At 38.3% G+C, this 17,259-nt stretch overlaps 1 protein-coding gene across 2 annotated transcripts in view; it reads left to right on the top strand.

The window, feature by feature from the left end:
* Nucleotides 1-264: 264 nt before the first annotated feature.
* The window catches only part of TPP2 (tripeptidyl peptidase ii), a 531,975-nt gene continuing 514,980 nt past the window's right edge, over nt 265-17,259 (top strand). Inside the window, exons 1-5 of one of the 2 annotated variants that reach the window (XM_089443702.1) lie at nt 265-797; nt 9,954-10,032; nt 10,148-10,221; nt 11,729-11,838; nt 11,956-12,036. In XM_089443702.1, the coding sequence (XP_089299828.1) occupies nt 452-797; nt 9,954-10,032; nt 10,148-10,221; nt 11,729-11,838; nt 11,956-12,036 (690 nt within the window). In that variant the 5' untranslated portion in view covers nt 265-451. The remainder of the gene's footprint in view (nt 798-9,953; nt 10,033-10,147; nt 10,222-11,728; nt 11,839-11,955; nt 12,037-17,259) is intronic. The other variant, XM_089443703.1, reaches the window with a different exon arrangement.

Raw genomic sequence — 17,259 nt, 5'->3', positions numbered from 1 at the left:
ATTAAACTAAACTACACAAAACTCTAGCTATAAAACTTTATTATATAAAAATTCTTTACATTATTTTTCACAATAATAATAATAATAGTATAGAAACATTAAACACCTCTCACCCTATAGGGAATAGTAGTATTTGACTAAGGAATGCCTGGTTGGAAGTTTAAACGAAATCACCAATGGGCAGCGTTGCAATTGTCATTGCCCACTCAAATCTTTCACATCCAAAAGTTTGCGGAATTGTGGGCAGCGTTGCAATTGTCATTGCCCACTCAAATCTTTCACATCCAAAACTTTGCGGAATTGTACAAGAGCAATTAACTATTCTTCATCGGACAATTCTTTATTCTAAGATCCCCCAATAACTGGAACCCCCAATTCTTTATTCTAAGATCCCCTAATAACTGGAACCCACAATTCTTTATTCTAAGATCCCCCAATAACTAGAATCCACATGCCTATCCAGGCATCGTCCTTGAGTAGCTCAGCTTCATGTCCTATAAAATTCCCCCAACCTTCAACACTCGGATCTGTTCCGTTTCTTTTTCTGCCCTACATCAAGAGTGTCAGGAGGCAGCAGAGTAAAAGGGACTCACAGATTACAGAGCGACTTCAATCCATCAGGAGGACCATGCCTTGTGCTAGCACAATAGCCTCTGATAATGGAGCTCTACCCACATTTAAGATGAGCGAGTCCACCTTCATTGCCAGCTTGATGCCGAAGCAGGAGATCGGTGCACAGAAATTTCTCGAGACACACCCTACTTATGATGGGAGAGGGGTGATTATTGCAATATTTGGTATGTCTCGCATTCCTTATTATCATTAATTGAAATATGATATCTGGAATACCTTCGTGGCCATTCTGTGTTCTTTATCCTTAAAAAATATTAATTGCATTTTTGATGTGAGAAATACTTGCAATTTCTCTGTGCATCCTTCCGTTGTCTTGCATATCGGTGAGAATGGATTTTGGGCCGATTCCTACTGTGTCAGTTGTCTCATTCGCTTGGCATTTTATTTTCATTCGATATGGAACTCCCATTAGGGATTCATATAGGATTGCATTCCCACAGGATGTATCATGATCATCATTTCACTTCAAGTTACAGCCATAGGTAAATAAAGGGTCCTCGAGAATATTGGTCGCCTCTTTTGCAGCCGTAGTTTTTGGTCTAATTCAGATTTTTGAGTAATCCTGGGAGTGTTTCCCTTCCATGGAGTTTTTTTAGCTCCTTCGCTGCTTTCTTTGGCTATTGGATGATGTCTTATTTCCAGGAGAAGTGGCCTAATCTATTTCAAATACAACATTTAAATGCAATATTTTTAGTTCATCGGTTGGGTCCATAGGATACCATTTATATCTAAAATGATGCCTCGTAAGCCTTTACTTAGTATTGGGCGACGCTGCCAACTATGCACAACAACCTAGGGTTCCTTGCCTTATTTGATTTCTTTCTTTGAAATTATGCCATTATTTTAAGTTTCCTTTGCATCCTATTTCTCGTTCACGTTGCGTCTACGGCTTGTCTTTTATATTTTGAGTTTCCTTTGCGTCTTGTCTTCTATATTTTTCTTGCCCATTACGTCTTATGGTTCTATTAATCGTTCTAGGAGACCAGAAAGAATAATAGTTGACAATGAAGATGCATGCGATCTTGATGTGGGGCTGCTTGAGAATAAATCTCCTGCGTGCACTAATCTTATGGGGTTAGGCAAAAGGAAATTGATCATGCAAGGTCTTCGTCTTTCACACCACGAAAATGCTTTTATTGGTGTCAAATAGCTTCAAAATAATGTCAACTCTACAAGTTTTTGCAACTGCGCCACTCTCTGACCCAACTTATCACGGTACTCTAGAATGGTGGGCCCAACCACCCAACCAACCTCAACAGTAATCGTCACTTTATTTTTAATGTCATCTTGTATTGCTAACATGTTGTTACAAACATGGTCACTAAATACATAACATACGAACACCTGCATTAACATCGGGGGTCGATGTTTGATCCTCCAATAACCCCCCTTCAAATAAGAGCTCCAATAAAGCTCTCAAACATTGATCAGATTGAATTTGCTGATCTGGGTTTTAAACAAGGTTATGCCAAACCAACTGACACACGTTGAACCAGATTGCCCCAGCATCTAAATTGAGGGGTTTTCAGTTGGACCACACCAAACTTCCCTAGAGATTGACGTCCCTTCTTTTGCAATTTCTTTGTAACTTGATGTACAATTGACTTGGCCTACTAACAACTCTGAAACGGTGACCAAACAATAATTCCAGGCAGAGCATTCATTACCTCGTGTGCTGAGATTACCAATCTCAACACTTAAAACCTTGAGCTGTCATCGAGGCCAATGCTGTCATGATTTTACATCCAGATGATACACGGATCTGCACTTAAAGAATTTGTCTTACAACTAAAAAAAGATTGAAACTCCAACCAAAGCTTCATATCTGCATAAACAAAAGTGCTGAATAGAAAACTCAGAAGTGCAAACACCACATATCAGGAGATGAGATCAGCCCTTCAAAATATGAAATATGATATACACAAACAATAGCATAAATGTAGTGGACAACAAGCTGAAATTCTGTAACAACAATTATTATCTTCTCATTAATGCATAAGGGAAATACAATACTGCCCTCAAGGGACTATAGTATAAATGCCTTTCTCAAGCCTTTAGGCACTTGTTCGGTAGAAACAAGCTGAAAAAAATAATTATCTTCTCATTGATGGATAAGGGAAATAAATACTGCCCTCAAGGGACTATAAATGCCTTTCTCAAGCCTTTAGGCACTTGCTTGGTAGAAATCACTCTACTCAAGCTTACTACGTATAAGGCTAACTAGTGTGCTTTTCCTTACTAAGTCAAACTTGACAAGAGAGGGAAGAGTAGTTACAGAAGTAATGGCTATTAATATCCTTCATGAAAGGAATCATCTGCCACATGTAACAAGGGATCATTCTGCAAGGGATGCACCCTACTTAGCATGTGCGACTCTCGTCATAAATGCTTGCCATAATGTGTAAGATGAATCTGTCATAGTTTTCATAAAATCTGTCATATCCTAACACTGAGCAAAAATAGAAAATGCCAAGCATCATAAGGTAAGGAATTTGTCATAAGTGCGTAAGGGATATCTCTCCCACATGGCCCACCCATCCTATAATGATTCTCCTTCAACACTCTTATGCCCTTTTCCTAGGAAAACAACTTGGAGCAACTGAAAAAACTAAACTAAGACTCCCTCTTTGCAAGGAAGGTGTTCTCTGCCATGTCGAGTTTCTCTCTCATTATCCTAAACTTCCCCTTTGCAAGGGGTTTCATTAGTGTCAGTGACTTGCAAATCAACTCTCTTTGGTACTCTATCTCTTTGGAAATGGCACTGAATATCAGTGTGCTTGGACCAATCATGAAACACCAGATTCTCACAAAGGTTAATGCAACTTTGTCATAGTATACAACTGTGGGCTCCCACGTTTGATTAGTCAAGTCTACAATCAGCTTGCAAATCCGGTGGTCTAACATGTTGATGAAGCTGTCATATACTCTACTTCAATTGAATTTAGTGCAACTATCACTTGATTCCTGTTGAACTAGGAAATTGCTCTTGATCCCTAGCTAAAGCAATGACTGGAAGTACTCTTACTTGTGCTTGCATCTCTTGTCCAATTTGAATCTACAAATCCATTTGGTGACAACTCTCCATCTCCTACATACCTCATGCCATAATGAAATGCAGCTTTTAGAATCTAAGCACACATTTGGTAGCTTTCTAATGAATTTGCTTGGGTTCAAACTCCAACCATGCATCAGCTCAGAGTATTCACCACAACACAAGATACATAAGTGAACCAATCAACTATCTATATAAAAATGGATCCACCAAATCAGAATCTAAATCAGTAGATAACTTCAGATTTGGCACCATAGGAGTTTAGGAGTGGCTAAGGCTACGCAGTCAAGCGTCATAAATTTGTTTAGAATCTCCACTGTGTATTTCCATTTCCCGAGGAAGAATTCACTTTCACCTTTCCAAACCTCTAAACTCCTACAAATAATGCATAAGGCCAATGTCTGTCGTGTCATATTCACTTGCCAACTTCTTCTTACACCATGAAATGAGCTTATTAGAACTACTCTAATCAAATCATCTACATATAAGACCGAAACAAGCAAATCGATTTGATCATATGTAAATAATAAATATTTACATTTGTTGTTGTCTTGGTGAAGCCCAACTTTAGTTGTTACTCACTAGTCCTTGAGTACCATGCATATGGGTGTGATCCCATAAAGCGCTTTCCTCAACTTGCACACATGGGTATCTCACCCATGCACCACAAGACCTCTTGGTTGATTAATGTATACTTCTTATTCAACTAGAGCTTTCAAAATAGTTGTCTTTACATCCATATAGTATAAAGGCCAACCAAAAACCAATGAAATAGACATGATTCTTTTGATAGAAGTATACCTTGGAATTGGAGCAAAGTCACTTCAAAGTCAACTCCCTCCTTTTAAGAGAATCCCATGTCTGTGAAACTAGCATTGTGCTTTTCTCTGCTCTCATCTATTGAGACATTATTCCTTTGGTAGAAGTAAACCTTGCAACTAGAGCAAAGTCACTCCATAGTACATTGTGCTTTTCTCTGCTCTCATCTATTGAGACATTATTCCTTTGGTAGAAGTAAACCTTGCAACTAGAGCAAAGTCACTCCATAGTCAACACCTTTCTGAGAGAATCTTATGTCCATGAAACTGGCGTTGTACTATTTTATGCTTTCATCCACTCCATGCTTAATCTTGTATAATAACCTAGAACCTATCATGATTTCCTCACTAGTTTCAACATAGTCTCCCACACATCATTCTTCTAGATGGAGTTATAATTTATAATCCTCAACCATGGTATCCTGTGATACTTGCTTTGCATTAGCATTTTCAAGGTTGGAAGGCTTTGCATCAATGATAAAAGACATTAGTGCGACACTAGAAGAATATATTTTAGGTGGATGACAAACAATGATTGAAGAAAATAAGATATTCCTTTAGATGCCTTTTGAATTCTGACATGGACGAGGAGGACAACCTTAGAGTGGTTCAAGTATGTAAAATAAGTTCATTTTTATAAAAGAATTGTTAATACCAACATTTGTCATGGGAAGGTGTTAATTTTAGGTATGTTCTATGCTTAAGAGCAATTTACTTCAATTTCTTAATTAGCCCAATATCAATATCCAGTTTAGCAATCACATCAACATGATAGTAAAATGCAGATAGAACTTAAACATAAACAGTAGAAGACAAGCCAAGACAAGAGGACACAAGATGTGGCACCAGCTAGGGACAAACCCCAATGTGGGGAAACCCTTGATCAATTCTTCTTATATTCTTCAATAGTTCAACAGAGAGAGATAGTACAAAATGTACAAATCTGATAATTTATGACAGCAACAGTAAACCCTAACCAGAAAAGTCAATGCTGGTTAAACATGTCAGATTTGACCTCCAAGTTAGCTCAGTCAAAGCCCAGTCAACTCGGCCTCCAACATCAAGATGAATCAGCCCAAAACAGTCCGAAAATACTCAGTCAAAGTCTGGTCAACTGAAGTCAAACTGCAACCAGCAACTAGGGCAGTGAACGCTGGTCAAACCAGAGGTCAGATCACCTCTGTTTTTGTGCCAAAATCTGTGGCATGCCAAGGAGAAGCAGCCACACCTACAGTGCAGTCAAGGAGAGGTCAATGTTGGTCAACGCAACCCAAAACAACACTTCCGCACTTCGGTCAAACCTGGTCAACGCTGCCCAAACAAAAATCTTCCTTCTTCCTTCGCACGTGTGAGAGATGCTGCCCAGATTAACGTACCCAATCAAGTGAGGAGAGAAAGAGATGTGAAGATGAGATGATGGAATAATGACTTGAGGTCTCCTCCTTTTATATGCAACGTTGAGGATGAGCTGGGGGTGAAAATTCCTGTTTTGCTTGCTCGCTGACCTTGACAATTTGTTGATAATACAAATAAATTCATGTCTCCATTTTTGCATGTCGGAATCAGATGATTTTTAGATCAATTGTACACCTCTCAGAGAGAGGAATCCAAGAAAAATATCAGCTGTCATAAATAAGGTGACCCATATGGAGTTTGGCCCTAGTTGCCAATTTTAACACTCCCTCTCAACTAGGGAGAACTCCATCTACTAATCCATCTACCAGTCGGTACTATCTCTGCCATCAATGCACTGCTCTGCACTGCTCTGCTCTGCTGAACTATGAAGAAGAAGAAGTGATCGAGAATGTATCATACCATTCTCTACTAACCCGAAGTCAGTCCCAGATAAAAGAGAGTGTCTCATACCACTCTTACTGACTCGAAGTCAATTCCAATAAAGAGTGTGTCATACCGCTCTCACTTACCCGAAGTCAGTTCCAATTGATCCTAGATCAATATCATCCTAGCATAGGGAGTACAGTAGTACACGATGCGTCCATTGGTAGTACTATGGTCCCTATTCTCATTTCCCTACTCATTGGCCAGATGAGAGGTACTTCCCATGAGTCCTAGACTGCATGGGTAGGATGTCTCAACAGGAGAAGGATGAACCACTCATCCTGCCTACATGTTGCCACGGGGTATCACAGGGGAAGGCTGAACCACTCACCCTGTACACAACAAACCATTAGGGGAAGGCTGAACCACTCACCCTATGGTTACTCATCACTCCAAGAAGTACCCCAAGCTCCCTGGAGCTCCCAGAGCTCAATGTCTATATCATACAAGACCCTCATAAGAGGGTCTCTCCACGACTCCTAGTAGTTCTCAGAAAGTCAAGAATTTGACCTTTCCCAAGGGCTTTGTCAAAATGTCGACGACTTGCTCATTAGTCCCAGTGTGATGGAGCCTTATTGCTCCTCGTTGTACCATATCCCTAATAAAGTGGTACCTGATATCGATGTGCTTGGAGTGATCATGAAATTAGATATTCTTTGATAATCGGATCCCACTCTAGTTGTCGTAGAGGATTACGGTGGTATCCAACACATGTCCAAACAACTCACTGAAGAGCTTCCTCAACCAGACAACTTCACAGGAGGCCATACTCGCAGCTATGTATTCGGCCTCAGTGGTGCTTAAAGCAACCGACTTCTGCTTCCTGCTCATCCAGAATATCGAAGCATAACCCAAAGAGAAACAACACCCAGAAGTGCTCTTGCGATCCACCACACTGCCGGCCCAATTAGCATCAGAATAACCATGCAGCCTCACATCTCTGTCAATGTATCTCAGTCCATGAGTGATTGTGCCACGAAGATATCTCTGAAGATTCTTGGCACCAATCCAATGTGTTCGATGAGGCTCAACCATATATCGGCTCAACATATTAACTGCAAAACATATATCTGGATGGGAATTCACCAAGAACATCAGCGCTTCTATGAGTTGACGATACTCAAAAGCATTTCCCAATACAGGTCCGACAACACTACCACATAACTTCTTGAAGTTAAGTTCCATCGGGGTAGTCACAGGCTTGCAGTCCACCATCCCAAATCTTTCCAATATCTTCATTACATATTTTCCTTGAGATAGGAAAATTTCTCTTGGATTTTGCCAGACCTCCAACCCTAGGAAGTAGTGCATCAGTTCTAGGTCCTTCATCTCAAATTCGGAAGCCAACTCCCTCTTACATTTGTGAATGAGAGGGTCTGCACCTCTCAGAAAGATCAGCGTCACTCCTTGTGAATCGCAGCTTCATCAGATAGCTATCAATCCTCTCATACCAAGTCGGGGTGCTTGCTTCAAGCCATAGAGAGCCTTCTTCAACCTGCATACATGAGATTCCCAGTCATGAACCTCAAACCCCTCGGGTTGTTCCATATAGACTTCCTCTTTGATCGAACCATGCAAGAAAGCGGTCTTGACATCCATCTGATGTAGGTTCCATCCTTGCGTGGCAGTAAGAGCTATGGTAGAGCGGATGGTGGTGTATCGGGAAACAGGTGCAAATATCTCATTGTTCTCTACACCTTCCTTTTGAGAGAAGCCTTGGGCAACAAAGCGAGTCTTGAACTTTTCAGCACTTCCATCAACTCCATGCTTGATACTTAGAGGTGACAACTGATTTGTCTTGGGGTTTAGGGACCACATCCCATACATCATTCTTCATAATAGACTTGTACTCTTCATTCATAGCATCCTTCCAAACTTGTTGCTTCACGACTTCTTCAAATGATGAAGGTTCATTTTGAATGATAGTGCTCATGGTGGTCAAGTATCCTTGATACCTGTTCGGCTTCTTGCTCTCACGGAAAGTCCCCCTCGGTGCAATATGTCTCTCGGCATCTTTGAGAGTCTCCTTAAGCCATGAGGGTCTCCTCTTGGAGGAGGAGGGCTCTTGGGGAGGAGGATCAATAGGATCCATAGGTTCATCAACATCCGACATCGTCTCGTCCTCTTTTTCACCCTGTCTTCTGGTGTCTGCTTCTTTGTCCTTCCTTGGGATAGGAAGGTTGTTGATCTTGCTAAGAGCCATATCTTCGTTAAAGGTGACATCATGACTTATCTCAACTTCCCTTTGACCAACCACATAAATTCTATTTCCCTTAGAATTTTCGGTATAGCCCACAAAGATTCCTTTCTTTCTAGATGCACCCAATTTGCTTCTTTTCTCTTTTGGCACATGAAAATATATGGGACTTCCAAAAATTCTAAAATGAGAGACATCAGGTTTCTTACCAGTGAACATTTCTTTGGGAGTCTTGGAGTCCAATGCTTGATGAGGGCATCGGTTTGAACATACACGACAGTATTTGCAACTTCGGCCCATAGAAACTTCGGAAGCCTTTGATCATGAAGCATGGCACGAACAACTTCCATAATAGTACGATTCTTCCTTTTAGCCACACCATTCTGCTCGGGAGTGTATGGTGTTGTGGTCTCCCTCTTAATGCTAGCTTCTCTGCAATAGTCATGGAATTCATTTGATTCGTACTCAGTCCCATTATCAGTTCTCAATATCTTGATTCTCTTCTCGGATTGGTTTTCGATCATGGCTTTGAAGTGACGGAACCAGGTGAACACTTCATCCTTCCTTTTCAAGAAGTAGATCCAAGTCTTGCGAGAATAGTCATCCGTAAAAGTGAGATAATATAAGTATCCTCCCAAAGAGTTTATGGGCATCATACTAGATATGTTAGAGTGGATCAACTGCAATATATTGGTGGTCTTGCTATTACTTGAGGGGAATGGTCCCCTTGTAAGTTTTCCCTCGGCACATCTCGGACATATACTTTCATGCTCTACTTTGAACTTGGGCATACCTGTCACCATTTGTCTCACATTGGGAAGAGCCTTATAATGAAGATGGGCAAACCTCTGTTGCCATAGTTTAGATTGTAGAGATGTGTCGCAAGACATGGCTCCGAATGGACTTCCTCCAACTTGATACAAAATGTCAACCCGGAACCCAAGAGTAAAAGCATCTTTAAAATTCCTTTTCCAAACACGTACCTTTCCATCGATGAATGCCACCTTGTATCCTTTTATCTTCCATTGCCGAAATGGACACCAGGTTCTTTTTGAGATTAGGTACATATATAACTTCTTGTAAATGAATCGTGTAACGCTGATTTAATGAAGCTTAAGATATATTTGTAATGTGTTAAACACCTCTCATTGTACTTAGGATAAGTAGAATGCTGCGGTATTCTGAATCTTAATGGTTTGTTCCATGGTTCATGACTCATGGGCAATGCTCACTAGTTTTTCTATTTATATGCCATTTCAATGCAAATATCAACTCAAACATGAAAAAAATTACTAATGCTCCAGATTTGGTTGTCATTTATTTCTACTCTTTGCAATATTTTCTTCGTAATGCTAACCAGAAGTCTTTTCCATATGCCTAATGCGCATTATTTCTAATGAGTTGTTTATTGCAGATTCTGGTGTAGACCCAGCTGCTGCTGGGTTACAGGTGACATCAGATGGCAAACCTAAAATCTTAGATATTATTGACTGGTACTCACAAATGCTCTTGCGCTTTCATTGAAATTATGAATCTTGTGTCCTGAAGCAATCTCTCTACATGTCACAGTGCCTGATTAATAAAATATTGACTTTTATGCCCTCGCAGTACTGGCAGTGGTGATATTGACACTTCAAAAGTGGTTAAAGCTGACAGTAATGGTTTCATTGCTGGGGCATCAGGTAGGATATTTTTTAATACTTCTTTTTGTATAATATTGAAATTTGGCTGGGCCTTCATTTTTTATTATTTTTAATACTTTTTTTTTGTATAATATTGAAATTTGGCTGGGCATTTATTTTTTATTTTTGAAACTATCTAATTTCAATTCCATGCTACTTATCTCTTCAGTTTCAATTTCAAAGTCCACTTTTCTGTCTTGTATTCATCTTCTCAGATATATGCATGGAATTGTCTTGTTTCCTCTGTTTGAAAAACATTGTAGCTTATAAAAATTACCATATTGCTCTTTGGTTATCTTTGCTTAAGTCCAGAAGAAACTTGCCTTTAGCAACTATCTGACCATTCACCTACAGAATTTCGCAAGAAGCAATTTCTCCAGTCATTATATTAATAGAGCAGTACAAATGCGTTTTCTTTAGTCTAGGAGTAGCATTTCATGAACCTCTATTAGGATATTAATTTATAAACTTTATATAGGAAATTTAGTCGTAGGCTCCAAATAGCATTCGATGAAAACTGTAGTTGCAGAGAACTAGATACCATGGTTTCTAAACGGAAATAAACTCACATTTTCCCTGGATCAATATATATAGTAGGCTGAACAATAACCTTGAAAAGTCAATTGTGTATTTTGATAATGAAAACATTTGGAGCCTGTTGTTTCTTTTTGATTTGATGTTGTTTCCTCACTTCTAAAAACCTTTAAACATGCACAAGAAGCCCTTCTTCTCCTTCCCTCCGGCATTCAAGAGTGTTTCTCCTTCAGTTTGATGAAATTAAATCCTAAAATTTGCATACCAATCTATAACTTTTGAAATAACTGCGATAAGTCAATCTGGTTTATCAACCATTAAAAATCACAACTACTTAAACTGTGTTATAACTGTCAGTTCCCACTATAACATACTATAATATTAGCTTTTTCACCCAGTATTTTACTCAATGGTTTCAGTGCCCATTATAATGTATTATCCAACACATAACCTCTCTTTTATGATATGAAATCAACCTTTCACAATGAAGGGAACCATGCTATAATATTTCTGTTGCTTGTGATGATAATTCTCATGACAATGGCCCTGCCTGTACTCAGTTAAAATGATTCAACTTTGGTCATGTTTTATTTACACCATATGTATTTTCTTTTTCTTGGTCAATGACCTTGCAAACAATTGAAGAAGACCACAAAATCCATGTTCAAGTCATGTATGTATCGATGAACAGTCAGGGCATGGCACATGTGATTATGTGTGTTTACATAAGGTGAAAATTGTTTTGATTCTCTAGGAGGCTGTTTCCTTAGTTGATAATAATTGTCACCGATATTTTATCTTATAAATGAAAAGAAAACCTGCAGTGGGTGTGTCAGTCTTATAGTTAACTAGTGACCACACACATTTTAGAGTGCTTCTGGTTAATTAGTTAGACCTTGGATCCGCTAAGAGCATTTTAAAGGTTTTCAACTTCTGTGCTTCAAATGGCTAATTTTGTAAGATTGGATCCCAGGGGCACAATTGATGGTAAATAAGTCATGGAAGAATCCCTCTGGAGAGTGGCGAGTAGGCTATAAGTTGGTATATGATCTTTTTACAGAGACATTGACTGCTCGCTTAAAGGTGAGATTGATACTAATAAGACATTGCTATGTATCAATGTTGAGAGATGTTGCTAATTTGCCTTGTAGTTAAACTATTTTACTTCAATGAAGGTTCATTCCATTGCATGTTTTATAGAAAGAACGAAAGAAAAAATGGGAAGAGAAACATGCGGAAGCCACACTGGAGGCTTTAAGTAAGCTCACGGCATTTGATCAGGTTCGAGACCATAACTTGTGCTGTAACTCAATGTGAAAGATTTGTAGTTTGTGCCTCTGTTAATTGCATTTAAGATTTGAAATTCTTCGCTACATACTTGCAAAAAGTATCAGTTTTGCAGTTTAACATCACTTTTTAATATATTGCTTTATGTTTAGTGTAAACTGCAAACACATTGTTAAACAAGGAGACACAATGCTGTTGTCAAGTTTGATGTGTCTGATTAGATATTGGACACATCACTTAAAGTTCCTGGATATTGTTTTTTCTATACTTGTGTAAAAAAATTCTAGTGAAAACATTAAATACTCATTTCACAACAAGAATCTTTAAGACATTTAGCTGAAAACAATAAATGCTCAATCACACAATGTACTCAAGTAATTTTGGTCAATGACCAGGCAAAAACTCCAAAGGGGGAAAATGTTGAAAATTGACAGCTACGGGATGAATTTCCTATGAATAGAATTTCATTTCTGACCTTTCTAAAGTGACTTTCTAAAAATAGAAAATCATGTCTATCTTTGCAACTTTGACTTTCCAAAAATAGTAAATCACCTTCCATCAATTCGTAATCATATATACATGATGGAAATTCACTTAACTTGTCCTTAATCAATCTCAATTGTTTAATTTTTAACTTAGTCATCAATATTATTATTATTATTACTATTATCCTCTTTATGATATTATTATATTATTATTAAAAAGAAATTCAAGTCTCTCAATCATGAGACTCGATCATGTCATATGTAACTCCCCTCAATTAATGCATATGTTTCTCTCTCTCTTAATGGATTCATTCCTCTCTCTCTTTAATGCTCTTACACACCTCTTACATTCTCTTACACACTTTAATGTCTTGTCATAAGAGGATTCCTCTTACACCTCTTTAATGCATACGTTACACTCCTCTCCTAAATGCATAAGTTACACTCCTCTCCTTTATTGAGCCGAGAGGCTCATTCTATAGCCCAGTATGATGTGCGACTCTGTCTGCCCATCATCAAAGTTGAAATTTTGCTCATGTGAGCCAAAATAAAATTTTTAGAAAGTCTAAAAATAAAAAAAAATTAAATAATTATACAAAACATTTAAATAATGTTGGCTCATAAAAAAATTTGCATGTGTAGAAATTGGATCCCTCTCGGCTCATGTTAGATCCGTATTTAAGATGGATCCTATGCTGGTGGCATAAGTTACACTCCTATTTTGACATATGTAACTCCTCCTCAAGGCATAGGAGTTACTCACTCATGAATTTGACCTCCTTGCTCTTCTTATATATTTGTGCTTCTCATCCTCACTCGAGACACTTACTTGTACGTGTGAAAGGAGAATTCGAACTTGAGAAAGAGAGAATTGGAGAGTCTAGAGGAAGATTGAGAGAGAGAAAGAGAGTCTCGAAGAGCAAGAGCAAATCTTGGAGAGCCAAAGTGATTTAGTGTTTGCATCAGCTATTGCTATCAGAGATCTTCTTCAGATTTGAGTGAACTTTTTCATTCTCTCATTGTACTTTGTATCTCTGCTACACAATTGATTTCTAATAGAAGAAAAATTTGGTTGGGTTTTCCCCTTGTGGGTTTTGCCCTGGTCATTGACCTAACTTCTCTGTGTCTAATTGAGTTCTTGGCTATCTTCCATTGTGCATATGGTTTATATTGTTTATGTTCTATCTACAATTACTTAACTTATTTTGCAACATAAAAAAGCTCTAGATTTAAGTAATTGTAACAACATAGAACATCAAAATTTCAACATGGTATCAGAGCTTTGGTGAAGACAAGCTCCATTTCTAGCTACCTTTCTGCTGGAATATCTCTTGTTGTCTGCTCCCCATTTGAAACTCTCTTTCTACTGAAATATAACTTCTTGTTCACTCCATTTGCATCTCTCTTTCTGTTGAAATATAACTTGCTGTCCGCTCCATTTGTAGCTCTTTTTCTGTTGAAATATAGCTCGCTGTCCGCTCCATTTGCAACTCTCCGCTAAAATATAGCTTGCGGTTCGCTCCATTTATAACTCTCTTTTTGTTGAAGAATCTCTTGCTATTTCTTCTACTTGCTGCTCATTTTTTGCTGAAATTTCTTTTCCCTTTTGCTCCTGAAATATCTCATTTACAATTGAAATATCTCTTGCTGTCCCTTTCTATTTGCTGCTGAAGTTTTGAGCAGATCAAGCTGTCTTCCTCCTACTTTAAGAATGAAGAGAACCTGGTTGATGCTTCAAACTTCTTCCCTTGGAAGGCCAAATTGGATATTACTCTTAAGGAACATGATGTTGTAGAGTATGTTGAAGGAGAGGTAGCAGAACCAGCTGAAAACTCCAATGCTGCTATCAAGGCCAGATACAGAAAAAGAGAAGTCAAGGCTAAAAAGATTATCTTTTGGAGACCACCTCATCACTCATTTCTCCAATTTGAAGAAAGCCTCATCACTCATTTCTCCAATTTGAAGAAAGCCAAACAAATATATGACAAGCTAATTGGAATTTATCAAGTGAACAATTTTAGTTAAATTCCTGCTTTGAAGAATCAACTCAAGGATGTTAAGATGAATAGAGGAGAAACCATTCAAGCATACTTCATGAGGATATCAAAAATCAAAGATCAGCGGTCAACTTCTGCTGAAGTTGTTTCCAATAAAGAGCTGGTATTGATTTCGCTTGGAGGTCTTCCGCCTTCTTGGGAAACTTTTATTACTACCATCAGTGATAATGATGAGTTTCCTACATTTGATGAGCTCTTGGGAAAGTGCAGTCAAGAAGAAGCCAAAATGATTTGCAGAGGGAGAATTCCCAAGCATGAAGAGGGAAAACCTACTGCCTTTGCTATAAAAGGAAAAAAGAAGAAAGGAAGAAGAAGAATGCACTATTCGAGAAATTCTGCTCCCAACAACTCCTCCCAATGGACCAAAGACTTATCAAAAGTTCAATGCTACAATTGTCGCAAGCATGCCCACTATGCTCGTGATTGTTCAGAAAACAAAAGAGCATCAAAATCCAACTTCAACAATCGCTCCAACAAATTTGATTACATAAGAAGAAAATAAGCTCCTTCTGCTCGCAAAGGAAACTATCATTCCTCAAAGAACCAAAGGTATGATAATAATGCAGTTGAGACTCAATCATAGTACCTTCTTGTTTCTGCTCTTTCTAGTTTATCTCCTATAGATTCCTGTGTAGCTGGTTGGTTAATAGTGGTGCTTCAAGGCACTTTATTGGTTACAGAGAAGTACTCTCTAATTTGGTTGAGAGGGAGACATATTTGAAGATCATTCTTGGAGAAAACTCTACATATCCCATAAAGGTACCTAGTTCCATTTCTTTCCATCTGGATCAAGGTAAAACTTTGACTCTTCAAGAGGTTTTATATGTACCTAGTTTAAAGAAGAATCTTGTGTCTATATACGCTTTAAAAGATAAAGGAATGAAAGTTGCTTTGATAAATGGTAAAGTTCTCACTTGGCTGTCGAGATCCAACATGAGAGATGCCATCACTCTGGTATCTAGATGTGAAGGTCTATACAAAATCAATGGAAGACCTATTCATACACTAATCCATGATATCAATCATCAAAGTGAACTTTGGCACTGAAGGTTCGTTCACTTGCACTACAAAGCATTACCTCATGTGAGAAAGATGGTTTCTGGAATGCTGGAAATCAGATCTGATCATGATGGCGTTTGCTAAGGATGCAAAAGTGGAAAGCAAGTGAAGGGACCATTCCATTCAAGCAAAAGTAGAGCCAGTCAGGTATAGCATCTTGTACATTCTGATTTATGTGGACCAATGCCTATAACTTCTCTTGGTGGTTGCTTGTATTATATTATCTTTGTGGATGATTTTTCTCGCAAAGCATGGATTTATTTTCTGAAAAATAAAAGTCAGGCTTTTAACATGTTCAAAGATTACAAGGATCTAGTAGAAAAACAAACTGGAAAGCAGATCAAAATTTTCAGATCTGACAATGGAGGAGAGTTCACTTCCAGTGATTTCATTGATTTCTGCAAAGAAGCTGGAATCAGAAAAGAGACCACTGTACCATATAACCCAGAACAAAATGGTGTGGCCAAGAGAAAGAATAGAACTATCATGGAAGCAGTCAAAACTATGTTGCATGATCAGAAACTGTCAAAGTTTCTATGGGGAGAAATTGCGGACACAACTATCTATGTTCAAAATAGATCTCCTCACCGTGCCCTAAACAACAAGACTCCTGAAGAAGTCTTCACTGGTAAGAAGCCCGAAGTTGGGCACTTGAGGATCTTTCGCTGTCTTATTTACTTCCATGTCCCAAAAGAGAAAAGGAACAAGTTGGAAGCTTCAAGCCAGTGTTATCAGAACCGGACTAGAACCGGCATGTCCAATCGTTTTTGGCCCTAAACTGGTCTGAATCAAAATAGGTTGGTTCGGTACTGAACCGACCGGTTCGGGAACGGTTCCATGCAGAAAATTTTTGCCTTTTTTTAAATTTTTTTTTGATTATTTAGTTGGTTGGCCCACTTCTTACTCTCCTTTAGGATAGCCTAATATTCAAGCCTAATAATCAGCCCTATGGCCCTAGTATTGTTATGCAATTCATGGTAATGTTAAATTCTTAAAGTAAATTTTCATTTTTTTACTCAAATTTTTAACATTACCATGAAATGACTCAGGATGTTTGAGAGTGGTTCCAACCTCATTGGATTTCATATGGAGAAAGTAGAATTTTAGATTTCACTCAAAATCCAGCAGACTTAACAGTTTTTTAGGATTTCAGGATTGGGGGGATTGCAACGTTTCCATTGGATTTTGTCATGTATGAGGGTATGGAACTAGTATTTAATAAAGAGCACCAAGCCCTCTATGTACTTTGATGTTAGTGGCATTGGTTGTCGAACTCCTCTATCATGACTCTACTAAAAATGTACCCATCACTCAAACAAAATCTTGACATGACATGCTATGTTTTTTCTATCTTATTTTAATGCGTAAATGGTTATATTGATGGCGAAGACCCCAATATAGGCAATGATTTTGATAATATGTAGGCATTTGTTGTAGCATAATTTTTTTGGATGCTAGAGGCCATCTAGAGCCTATTTGTTGATGTATTTTTGGTTCATAGATGGATTGCACTTGATGCTATTTTGGTTATGTGCACCTTTACATGCTACTATGTGAATGAGAACTTTTGCATATTTGTGTGTAAATGGTTTCGATTCATATGGATGCACACGAAT

This window comes from Pinus tabuliformis, chromosome 9, assembly GCF_031772625.1.
Source record: "Pinus tabuliformis cultivar Carrire ecotype Pingquan chromosome 9, CPIR1, whole genome shotgun sequence".
Lineage (NCBI taxonomy): Eukaryota > Viridiplantae > Streptophyta > Pinopsida > Pinales > Pinaceae > Pinus > Pinus tabuliformis.
Note: the sequence above shows the minus strand (reverse complement) of the source record. Positions and strands in the feature narration are given on the sequence as shown.